This window comes from Anopheles aquasalis, chromosome 2 (genome assembly GCF_943734665.1).
Source record: "Anopheles aquasalis chromosome 2, idAnoAquaMG_Q_19, whole genome shotgun sequence".
Lineage (NCBI taxonomy): Eukaryota > Metazoa > Arthropoda > Insecta > Diptera > Culicidae > Anopheles > Anopheles aquasalis.
This window is the reverse complement of record NC_064877.1, coordinates 46,598,083-46,610,000: the sequence shown is the minus strand read 5'-3', so window position 1 is coordinate 46,610,000 and position 11,918 is coordinate 46,598,083. Positions and strand designations below refer to the sequence as shown.

The 11,918-nt window shown below is 49.0% G+C and overlaps 3 protein-coding genes across 5 annotated transcripts in view; all 3 read right to left on the bottom strand.

Moving 5' to 3' along the window:
* The window catches only part of LOC126572727 (glutamyl aminopeptidase), an 8,239-nt gene extending 2,431 nt beyond the window's left edge, over positions 1 to 5,808 (bottom strand). The window contains exons 1-4 of one of the 2 annotated variants that reach the window (XM_050232271.1): positions 5,595 to 5,808; positions 4,986 to 5,449; positions 4,739 to 4,902; positions 1 to 100 (exon numbers count right to left, since the gene is read on the bottom strand). The exon at positions 1 to 100 is cut by the window's left edge and continues 1,449 nt beyond it. In XM_050232271.1, the coding sequence (XP_050088228.1) occupies positions 1 to 100; positions 4,739 to 4,902; positions 4,986 to 5,449; positions 5,595 to 5,625 (759 nt within the window). In that variant the 5' untranslated portion in view covers positions 5,626 to 5,808. Of the gene's footprint in view, positions 101 to 487; positions 1,554 to 2,988; positions 3,267 to 4,738; positions 4,903 to 4,985; positions 5,450 to 5,594 lie in introns of those variants that run through there. The other variant, XM_050232270.1, reaches the window with a different exon arrangement.
* Positions 5,809 to 8,052: 2,244 nt separating this feature from the next.
* Positions 8,053 to 11,918, bottom strand: part of LOC126573143 (uncharacterized) — a 197,868-nt gene continuing 194,002 nt past the window's right edge. The window contains exons 2-3 of one of the 2 annotated variants that reach the window (XM_050233032.1): positions 8,513 to 8,666; positions 8,053 to 8,404 (exon numbers count right to left, since the gene is read on the bottom strand). In XM_050233032.1, coding sequence (XP_050088989.1) covers positions 8,190 to 8,404; positions 8,513 to 8,546 — 249 coding nt within the window. In that variant the 5' untranslated portion in view covers positions 8,547 to 8,666 and the 3' untranslated portion in view covers positions 8,053 to 8,189. Of the gene's footprint in view, positions 8,405 to 8,512; positions 8,739 to 11,918 lie in introns of those variants that run through there. The other variant, XM_050233031.1, reaches the window with a different exon arrangement.
* LOC126575143 (uncharacterized) lies at positions 10,166 to 11,334 on the bottom strand. Its single transcript, XM_050235697.1, has 2 exons — positions 10,548 to 11,334; positions 10,166 to 10,473 (listed from the first exon to the last, which is right to left on the bottom strand). The coding sequence occupies exons 1-2, from the start codon at positions 11,332 to 11,334 to the stop codon at positions 10,166 to 10,168; spliced, it is 1,095 nt and encodes a 364-aa protein (XP_050091654.1).

The following is an 11,918-nucleotide window of genomic DNA, read 5'->3' as shown; positions in this document are numbered from 1 at the left end:
CACCATATGGACCGTATATTCCGCCTTCAAATGGGGCTCATCGAAGCACGGGAAAGCCTGCCGGGCGAACGTGGGCTCGAACTTCGAAGTTGCAATTTTTCTGCAATCATTAACGGTTATTATTAGTCGAAAGTGTAAGAGGCGAGATATTTTTGAATTATAACAAATGTTGAAAAATAAAACTTCTTTAAATTGAACAAACTGTTTCTTGAGCTGTCTTTTGGTTTAAAATCCATATTTTTCCGCATAAAACTGGTCCCCTAGCAACATCCTGCTCCTCTTGGGTCCAACAATCTGAGGGTTGTTCAACGAGGATCAATCAACTGTCCGATGCTCAATCGAAAATTCATTCACAGATAAGACAACAACGTTTCTGCTTGGCGCTGGCAGCAGGAATCGAGGCACTTCCATTCCAACTTCAACGATAAGCAGTGGGTCTTTTGCTCTTGAAGAAACACAATAAAGCAGGATCAAGTACCACAATTACCTCGTGTTGTTTGTCACCTTATCACGGTACTGGCTGCTGTAGAACCCGATGATACGATCCGCCAGACTACCGTTAAACTGCATGCTGAGCCGGTAATCACCGGCCGCGATATCGTTCTGCGTTTCGATCACCCAATACTCGTGCTCTGGAACTTCGTAGGCCCGCCGGATCCCGATTTCCGGTCCATCGGCCGGTGCCTGGGCATCACCGGTGGTCAGCAGGGTACGCAGCCCGGTCTCGGTAATGGTTAATCGTTTGCTGTGCACCACGATGTAATTCGTCACTTCGCTAACGTTGAGCTCGATGCCAACGGTGCCGCTGAATGTTTCGGCCGCCAGATCGGTCTGCAGCCGTAGCTCGTAGTGCACCGGTTTAACGTGTCGCGGCAATCGGAAGCCCAGCGTTCGCACAATCTGCTCACCCATCTTGAACACTCGATTCATAGAACCGGCCACAGGAGGAACGTTATCGCGAGCGGTAAACACGGAATTCGGCAGGAAAATGGTGCTGGTGCTTCGGTTCCCGTCCAACCGCTGGTCATCCAACAACAACAAATCGCTGTCAGCTGTCAGATCGGAGGCCGCCGCTGCCGCTGTCACACTCGCGGACGAAAAACGGCGCCCAACGAGCACCAGAGCGAGCAGCAGGCAAAGGCAGAGCACGAACAGGAACGCGCACGCGGCCAACAGCGAAAGAATGACGATCGACCGGCGCCGTTGCTCACGTTCCCGCTCATCCGAAACCACGGAGGGACGACGGACGGAGGAGTGTGGAATGTGGCCAGCCGGTCGTATGCCACCGGTCATCGCGGCACCCACTCCGACCACGGTCGGTTTCACTGTCATGGGGGACTGCACTCTTCACACACCGAGGACGACCAGATCCTGAACAGACAGCACAGCGGAACAGGTACAGGCGTAGATGCTCATTTAATGCCCACCACACCGATCTATTGCACAACACTTTTGCGGGGACACCGACACTGCACTGTGACACCGATTCCACTTGCGGGCGAGCGGGCACCAACCCCTAACACGGCCAGCTAGCTCGTTGCACCTGATGCAGGCTAGAAACGTAAGCACAAGGTCACCCTTTCGATTCGATTGCACGCAGCGTCGATTAGCTAATCGCAGCACGCCATTTAACTTGCGTTCCGCCTCATCCAGTGCGGTACTCTCTAAAAAGGCACCCTCCGTGGCAATGCTGGCTGACTGGCTGGTGGTTCGACCAAAGCCGAGTGCGGTACGTGCACGTGTTTGTTACCCAAAAACCGGGAAGGCCATCGGACGAGGCGTTACGCAGACTGCAAATACCGCGCTTACCGCGAACAACATCCGCGAACCGAAAACCAACCTTTTTCTCCCACCACCTTTTCGAACCTCTTTCGCAGCCAAAAAGGGTGCATTGTTATGTGATGAAGCCCCCCCGTGGGGGGGAATGGGTGGCTAACCGTTCAATCGAAAAAATGATTCACCCTCCGCAGTTCTTCGGTTAAATTCGTCTCACGTCGCACACTGAGCCAGCCAAAGTGTGTCAAAGCACATGCTCCACAGTCCATTCAATACATGTACTGTGCTACGATTTTGGGAGAACTTTCCCAAAACATGCGCGCTACGCTTATCGATGTGTGTCATGGGAGTCATCACCGCAGTGGCCACCAGCTATTGTTTGAAAGTTGATTGAATTCGTTATGTTGCTTTTTGGGGTTGAAGTCTTCACGTACAACACCATGACGGCGGAATGTAGCGAAATTAGTGAACTGCGTAGCTCATGAAATGTCGATTAGAATGGCACCATTATTATCTATAATTTTCATGAAAACAGCACCACAAAGAAACACGGACGGGTTCAATCAACTTCCATCCATCAAACAAATGCCGGAACAAGCGGTTGTGGTTGTGGATGTGAAGATGTCGATGTTGTAACTCCAGCTCGTGCACAGCTCGTACGTGGGGCCAGTACCACAGTGTTCCAGTCGAACATTTGCATTAAATTTGCATAATTCCAGCAGCGAAAGTGGAGGATTCCACATTTGCACAAGCTGGAAGATTCCTCAAAAATAGTCATCGTTTGGTGCCAACTCTCGGGCCACTTTCTTCAACCTTCCAAGCGATCACAAGCGATCACAAGCGAACTCAACCTCACGATCACATTGGTAAGCGTAACAATCAAAGCATCTTCCGAATTCGACAAGTTGACGCTCCCAATCGTACGCTCATTACCCGCTACCCGCGTGGGTCCAATTGAACAAATGATCTTTCCACAAGGTCGCAACGCGGGTCAAGCCAACATCATCACTGCATCATCATGATCGAGACACTCTTGTTTGCTCTAGCTAAGCCGGCTGTACTGCGTAACCGACTCAAAACATTTGCCACGGTCACGATCGCCAAGCTACATACGGTTGTTCTTAAACCACCATCACCACCACCACAACAGCTGCCACCACGCGATCGGGATGAGAAGCCCTAACAAAAATTGCCAAAAACCTGTTTTTGCACCTTTCGCCCCGAAAAAAGGGTATCCTGGGGCGAGGCGAGATCAGTTCTTCGTCTCCTCAAACCCTCAGGACGGCATTCTTCTTCCTGGTTCTGTATCTCTCACTCTCTCAATTCGCTCTCTCACAATTTTATCGCAATTTTGCACAGTTCTTCTACGATTCCCTTTGGTTCAGAATGTTTTAAAGAGACGGAGAGTTATTTATCCTTTCACCGATCACGGTTTTCGCGAGACGCTAGAGTGACACCAAGTTTTTTTTGCCAAGAATTCGATCGCACAATGCCGTTTAATGCCGCGCGCCAACTGACCGATTCCGTACACGACACGGCACGGTACGGCTGAGAAATCCGATCGCACCGCGATCACCCAAGTGACTGAGCAAGCGGCGCAAATGTTGGTGCTGCCTGGCCCGGCTGTAGTGGCACCGAGTGGCGACGATGTCACACGTTTGCAGCGCAACAGCGGTACTGGGGAGAGGGGGGGGGGACCGTGTTAGCCCCAGGTACCACCATGATGACCATTACCCCCCGTTCGACGATACCCCCCAAACCGACGATCGTCTAGTCCATTTGTCATTCATTTTTCTTTTCCCTTACTACTCGATCTTGCTCGCTCTCTTTCCTTTTTTTGCCTAGTGCGCTCTCCCCTGCTTTTGCTCTATGAGCTACCGTTGGTGGTCGGTGGCTTATTAGCTTTGATCAAGTGAAATTAGCCACTTCACTAGAGAGCTCAGCATTAGTGGCGAGAAGGGCATCCACGGTGCGTCTGTGGTTCTCACAAACTTGACCTCTTACGGTCCGCGGTGATTGAAAAGAAAAAAGATGCTGCAAATGATGAGCTGAAAGCACTCCCTTCCCAAGTGATGTGCGGGTGGTTATTTGCTAGCTCGATAAGTAGCATCGAACGTATGATCACGAATTCGAATCTCAAACCGTCGCTTCGCTTCAGACAATCAACCGGTGGCGGGGTGTGATTAGACCTATACTCCAGCAATACACTTTCAATTTCTTTAGCCATCGAATCTATGATTACAATGTCAGCTATAGCCGACCAGGCACTTGCCCTCCCCCCGCAATGGAACACTATCTTGTCTCGGCGACGTCAATAGGCATGTCGAGTGAGATAAAGCTTAATTATCACTCGACATGTCACGTGGTCGAGCTGGCATCGTCGCCGCAATTCCCGCTGGAACCATCCAGCACGAATCAGCTGGTGCGCCGGCAGTGGACTCGGTAGAGGAAAACGAAAACAGGAAAATGGGGGGAGGGGAACACATGCGATAAACAACTTCCGCAGCGATCGAGTCGAGGTGGACTGATCGATATAGCGGCATTCCATTCGATTACGTCGTGGTCGTGGTCTCATTTGTTTGCAACATGAACCGCGAACGATGACGAAACATAACAGGCCTCGGCCTGGGCTAAGGCGACGAACCTGGCGTGCTATGCAAACCCCGCCAGCGTGAAAAGATCAGGTTTCTATCGGAAGTAGTTAGGCGCCACCGAGTGCCACACCAAGCAGCTTCCAACTGTACCCAGTTCCGAGAGGCACCACACACTGTTGACTTGACATGAGGTTTAAGGTAAAAGAAATCGCTGGCAGTCAGCTAGTCCGCTCTGGGGTTATTTATAGATTATGAAACGATCGGACGAGCCTTCGCAAAACACACGACTACCGAGCACCACCGGTGATCGCAGCAGTTAAATGCTATTCCCTACAGCCAATCGTAATCTACTGTTTGTTGCTACTTACACTTCGGTGCCGGCATCCGAGCGGTACGAGCTGGAGTAAAAGCCAACGATCTGCTCATCCAACCGACCGCTGAACTCGATCGTCAGCTCCGATTCGAAGTGCACGTCCAAGTTGCCACTCAGGTTGATCTCCAAAAAGCTACGCACCTCATCGAAACCATGGTCCTGTCAAGCGAGATCACAGACGGCTCGTAAAGTGCGTGCCATTCATACCAAACCAAACCTTTCCCGTACCATCCCCAGCTTACCCTATAGTTTAAGGACGTATCGTTGAGGCACTTGAATTCCACCTTGCCTATTTCTAGCAGATGGCTGTGAAGCACCACTCGATCGGTGGGTTGATCCGTGCGGATCGTAATCGTGGTTCGGCCAGTGAAGGTCCCAAGCGCCAAGTTCGGTTGCAGAACGAGATCGTAGTGCAGCGGTACGTTATCCTGCGGTAAACGATAGTTGATCGAATTATCGGGTTCCTCAGTGGAACTGACGGTGGTCGGTTCGGGCGTTGCTGTTGTATCTTCATTGGAAACCGCGGTAGTGGTGCTGTCGCTGGTAGCGGGAGCAATCGTCGTGGTTACGGAATCGATCTGTGCCTGACATTCTTCCAAATCAGCCGCATTGTTATTGTTGGACACCGCTAGCGCAATGGTAGTGATAACCATGGCGAACAAGGCCACGGACAGGAAGGTAGCGGCTTTGTTGTTCAGCATCCAGTCTATGAAGGCAGAAAGCATGAACGGACGTTTTTATTGATTCGTCGGTTGGTTTGGAAACTGGTCTTGAGCTCAAGCGCTTCAGCTTATGCAACAAGCAGCTCTATCTGGCCAAACAGGAACATAAGGAGCTGTGTTTCTGCTTACCTTTCGACTGCTGAACTATTTGATTGACCATTTTTCGGTCAGTCCGACGGTCGGTCGGTCGGTCGGTCGTCGTATCTTAAATTACACCTGACAGCGGCGGCACCGTCACTGATTACCACCGAACGTTATCTCGGGAACAAGCAGTAAGAATGGGGGGAGAGCGATCTCACTCAAAAACCACCCGGTTCGGTGGCCGGCCCAAAGTGAACTGAACACGTTTCGGGACGCTTGGTGGCGTCGTGAGATTCGAAATGACGCCGGATGATATGCGTTCCTATTTGTAAGCCCCTCCAGATAAGTCGGCTTAATTTCGACAGCTGCGATAACGATGAAGAGGGCCTCAACCAGACGATTTTAATCGATTACAACTCTTTAAATAGTGTCTCCTCCCTACACATGCCAGATGCTATGATACGCACGGATAAGGGCACGCGGTATGGTTTGTCTGTGGCGCCACGAAATGGAAATGGCACGTGAAAATGCATAGAGATCTGGAAACAGGGAGTCTCAAATACCAAAAACGAATGTCAACGTGCGTTTGAGAATGGCAACAGCATAGTCAGGGTAAAGATGATTGACGCCATGTGAGCGTTAGTTTTAATCTCTAGGTTCTTCGAGTCTCTTTGCTGCACCAAAGGACTGCGGCTAAACCGATAATGTGCTTTCAACCTGGGACAATGAAGACCATTCGCGACTCTGAAGTGGAAATCTCCGGGACTGTGCTCTTCAATTAAACCCACATCTTTACGTTGATGACGTACATGAAATTGGTCGAAGATTCTTCGATACAGCGTTAGCTTAGATACAGATAGATCAGGCGTCGAAGGCTCAGAAATAAGGACTAAATTGGGATAGCCCGACTCTGAAGGAATTCTGTGCTCGATCGCGAGCGATGTTAATATTTTAGAGAGACCTGAATTGCAGCAGATTTCTAACCCAACATCGGTAATGAACTCGCTGAGGCTGTGACACTATCTGACGGCATTAGCCTGAGCGCTATCGACCCGAGGAGCCGATCCTATACCTTTCCAGTCTTGAACGTGAAGATATATAATTAATTGTTGCGCAGCGTATTGGTTGTAGCAGCGTGGGCTTATGCTCTCCGTCAAACGGTCTATTCAAATTTACACAAAAAAACGCGGATTTTTGCGCCACAACTTGCGTTTATACTCTCGCGTGGAATGTGGATCGCGCAGCCTAGACGGCGCTCGTCTTCGATTTGAATGGACCGTTAAACGGCTTACACGCTTTCTCAAGCAAGGTTTCCCTTTTTTAAGAAGAAAAGACAAGTAAGAGAGGACAAGGCTGAAGATCCTACAGATAACAGTGAAGCGCATCAACAATGAGAGCCTTCCATTCCAGATAGTCGTTAAAGAAGTGTTTTAAATCGTTAATGGCGGCTTGAAAGTCTAATGATTGACTAAATGTTAGTGCAAATAGGGCGTATGGATGGATAGAAGAGTAACAGAGGAGGTAGTTTGGCTTTTCTATTAAGGGAGGACTTCGGTATTTAATTTTTATTTGCGACACATGTTTTTAACATTTTTCCCTGAAAGCTGATCCTTTCAAGAATATTTTTTTTTTAACAATTATGCAAAGCAGAGTCGAAAAGGCATCACTTTTTCAACTTCAAAAATCTGCCAAAAATCGAAAAATTTAAAAAATTGGCAAAACCTCAACAGGACTACCTAGATAAACTTATAATCTTTCTAACGAATATCGATTTGTATTTTTCTGATGACCCGTCACGCAGCTACGATGGGCACCAGAAAAAGTATCTTTTCGAAGACACGTATGGCTAAATTTGATGGCATGGATTCATTTTTCAATGAATGTTGCTCAAAACAATACCAAATATTTTTCAAAAGTTGTAGAATAATATGTCATTTACTTGAAAAAATACAGTTGAATGGTTACGTCACAAAAAATCGTTAAAAACGGGCCTTTTTTCGGCCCGAAAATACCGAAGTCCCCCCTTAATGCTTTGAAATCATTTGCACATCGAATGGCATGTTAGGATCAGAATACATTATGGTTGAACTGGCAGAACACCTCAAATGATACCATTCGATGTCGCTTAATATCTGCTACGCCGTTCGTAAAGTGATACTTTCAAACGATTTGGAAATAAATGTTTGACCTAATAGTATAGTTATCTACTCTTGACCTGTTTTCCCGCCTGAAGTAGACGACACAGTACAGAGGGTTGGCAAGCGAGCCGCATTGTTGAACAAACATTAGAGCCGCACACAATCACGTCCACCGTATCTCTACCGTTCCATCTAACCACGGTGACTATAGCGTGAGTCATATAGCCAGCCTATCTTATCAAGCTATCTGTGAATTACGCCCGGCTGGCATCTGTCAACGGAATTGTCCGGGAAGTCATGTGCGGTGATATCCACTCTTTAATTTTTGATGTTTAGCCAACGGAAAAAAACTGAGAGCAAAGAAAAGCTACCTTCCCGACGGTTTCTTCATTTAAATATTTATTGTTCGATTGCTCGAGATGCACCAGACAACATGTGTTGGTGCAGCTTTTAGTTGAAATCTTACGCACTACTTCAATCGGTTCTCTGCAATCATTCGGTCACATTATAGATTGGGTGCAGGGGTTTCAGAAGTCGTAGGAGTAGGAGAAGCAGTAAGTGTAGTAGATGTTGGATTCAATAATCTGTAGAGCTGTGCTTCACACGCTTCCAAATCACTCGCATTATTGTTGTTCGAAACTGCCAGCGCTATCACGGTGATTACGAACGCAAAAAGGGCCACACTCAGAAAGGTGACCAGCTTATTGTTCATGATCAGGTCTGGGGAATAACAGAAAAAGCACCAAAGTTTGTTATCATCCTCAGGAGCGCTGCATACCGGATTGGACTTTGTCTCTAATGCAGCCAACAAACCGCTACCACACTCACCACCGAGATTGCTCATAATTTGGCTACAACCCATCTTGAAGATTTCGATACAGCAGCACACACGCCGCTACTTCCAACTTGCAACAACGAGCACGAACTCGACAACCACGGGGTATTGGTTTGATGTTCCAACGAGATGGTGAGTCGATACTGCCTTAATGCTGGTCCTCCACTGAAGTTGACGCACAGATGAACACTAGTCGGGCAATTGGGTTTGGGCGCAAATGGCACACCAGCCGAGCACACCTGCCGTTCTCACTATCGCATTAAACACACACCTGATAAGACATCGTGTCGCGCCGCATGATAACACAGCTCATTTATCGATCCGCCTTGGCTTTTTTGGGTTACGTCGTGAGATTTACCGAGACTCGTATTTGGAAGTATTTCACCTGGCATGCACTGCGACTAGGTATGTGTATACACTTATCATCAAAACGTCGCCGGCCTCCGGGGGAAATCATTTCCTTTGAATTCAATGCAACCTTATGCTCAGCGCTATCGTTCTAGGGTAGTGCAATCGACTGAGACGACAAGTGTTTACCGATTTATGCAATGGGGCCAGCGGGTTGCCAGCAAGACAGTGTGACTCATTCAAATAATAATTGATGTGAATTATGAATCATTAAGCAGGCATTGAAGTATCGCAGCAAGATAGGAACGATACATTCGCCAGGTGTTGGGAGATAAAAGAATCCCGGAAGAACTTGCTATCATAGATATTTATTGCATCCTATCTATCGTTTGGATGGGTACTCCTATGTATGAGCAATGCTCCGAACTATCGCAACACTAGCACATTAGCAGCGAATAAACCAATAAAGTGTACTCGTAAACTAGCAAACCTTGAAGCATCATAGGAATTCGTCTCTAATGACCGGGAACAGTTGATGAGTGTTAAAAGTCCACTTGTGTTAGTTATCGAATTGATATGCGTCATCAGTAGTGTCCACCGGGAAAGCAAATGGTCTTTAAATAAGGAGCATAACAGGATAGTTTGCCATTTTCATTTAAAGCTCTTCCATTGAAGTGTTTGAAAACCAAAGAGAATTGAGTTACTCTGCAAAGCAAGTCGATCAATGGCTTTAAAAAGAACATTCCGAATCGTTTTATCTTGCATCATAACCACTGCATTTTCCTAGTCGATGATCCTTATTCTTTTTGAAATTAGCTCAAGCTCGCATAGCTCTATACGTTAAGGGTGTTTGCCATACATTTCCAACGATCTGTGCGTCCGTGTACACTAAATTTCCCTCCTGGCGTCCGCATGGAGTTTACTCCCATCCCAAGAACTCCATCGGAACCGCTGTATCGTTAGATGTGAATCGGAAATCAATACACACCCCACAGATGCCTGACCCAAATTGATCCACACTTAATGAGGGAATCGAAAGCATCAGCGGACCAGCAGTAAGCAGGTCTCTCGATCGTGCCTCCCTTAATTTCCATTCCACTCGAGCCAGCCGGCCTTAATTGAAATCCGCTAACCCCGAAAAGGCCCCACCAGGATCGAGATTCTTTCGTTTATTTGCTTTGTACCTGGCTTAGAGCCATTATGCACTGTTATCTAATTACGAAGTAATACGGCTAAGTAACGGCTACATAGAATAAATAGCACTCCCTCCCTGCCTATCTCCCTCCTTTCCTCCCACCCTAGTTCACCCAGTTGCTTGGCCGGCCCTCGGCCAGATAGGCGAACCCTTCGCTCGACGGTTCGTACCGGCGATCGGGCACATCCTTCACGTACACGTCGCGCTCCTTTTTGGTAAAGTTTTTGAACGCCCCGAGCAGCAGCAGGAAGATGGCCACCTTGCCCGCCATCAGCGACTTGAGCAGGAACAGCTTCACGGCCGTCAGCATGAACGGTATGACGGCGGACTGGATAAGGAACGGCAGAATGAAGAGCGGTATCACGTACCGGAGCATCTTCTTACCACCGATACCACCACCACCGCTACGACCTATCGAAGATGAACGGATAAAGAACAGTGATCAAGCGGATTCGGCGACTAGCTTAAAACTCCGATGGCCTTACCGGTGTTGATCATATCACGCACGATGTCGTGGTTCAGCTTCACCTTCACGATACTGTTCGGTTCATCGATCGTCATGTTCAGCACCGGTGGGAACGTGTACTTCTTCACTTTACCATCGACGATCGAGTCCTTGCTCGTCTCCTTGGCTTCCTGACTGTCGTCGGTTGGTTGGTTCATCCGTTCGTTCACCTCCTCGAGGATGTTGTCGATCAGATCGTGCTCCGGTTGTTTGTCTTTGCCACCCGTTCCATCCCACCCGAGAGTGTCCTCGTCGTCATCATCATCGTCCTCTTCCTCATCATCATCCTGTACCGTAGCGTCATCCACCTGGATCTCCTCCATCTGGTGCTCCAGGTGCAACGGAACGGACCGGTCCGCTGGTTCCGGATCTGGGTCACTAACCTTAACCGGACCAGTGGTCGGACTTAGGGAACCATTTTTACTCCGCACCCGGCTACTAAACTGTGTGGACAGCTTGGCTACTCCCAGTGGCTCATCACCGGGCGTCACCACTCCAGTCGTTGCCTCCGAACCCGTGGAGTCACTCCGGCCAGCGGGTTCCTCCGTGGACGGGACGATCGTTTCCGGTGGTTTCGCACCCGGTGACTCTTCGATCGTCCGGGCTGCCTTCAGCAGCTGAACCTGCACGTCCACACTTTTCGCCTGCCAAGATTTACGCATCTCGCCTGCACCGGGCTGACCGCACACGATCAGCACGAACAGCAACAGCAGCAGCGTCGTACGATCGCTCCAACCACGCAACACCGCCACCACTAACGGATTCATGCTCGAGTTCAAGTTCTTCGATCCGCACGGAACCCACACCGTAAGCACCACGAACAGCAGAAGGGGCCAGAACACACGCTCGGATTGACTTGGGGCTTATTCACTGGGCACACGATCGCACGTTGCGTCTTCACGATCGTACCGCTCGCGATGGAATGGCGGAAAACCGTTGCTCGGCAGACGATTATATTTTATGGAAAATGTGGCTGCATCGTTTTCCCGCTCTCCCTTTCGCGCACACTCGCTCCCCGGACGCTCTTCGTGTGCTCTTTCCTCGTCTTCTTTTCGCTCCCCCCCTCCCCCCACCCTTTGGCCCCGTATTCCCGCCCTGTCTTGTTTCGCCTCACGACAGCCAGATGCATTCTCCGTTTCAAACGGCATCACTCCGTTGGCGCACTACTCCAAAGTATGTCGCACGCAACATGGCGACACATGAACGCACTGCGTGTGTGCGTGCGGCTGCACTGCAAGCTGTTATCAATTTCTATGCTAATCCTCGCCTCATCAACTGGTGGCTTTCTTTAACTTTCCGACGAAAGTGAAAACTCCCACCAACTGTGCGAGCGTACGTTCGAGCGATCGTT

Bases quoted from the DNA above. Each gene is read 5' to 3' on its own strand.
- LOC126575143 (XM_050235697.1), bottom strand. From the start codon at position 11,334: ATGAATCCGTTAGTGGTGGCGGTGTTGCGTGGTTGGAGCGATCGTACG. The intron at 10,474-10,547 runs GTAAGGCCATCG...CATCTTCGATAG, and splicing joins GCGTGATATGATCAACACCG to GTCGTAGCGGTGGTGGTGGT.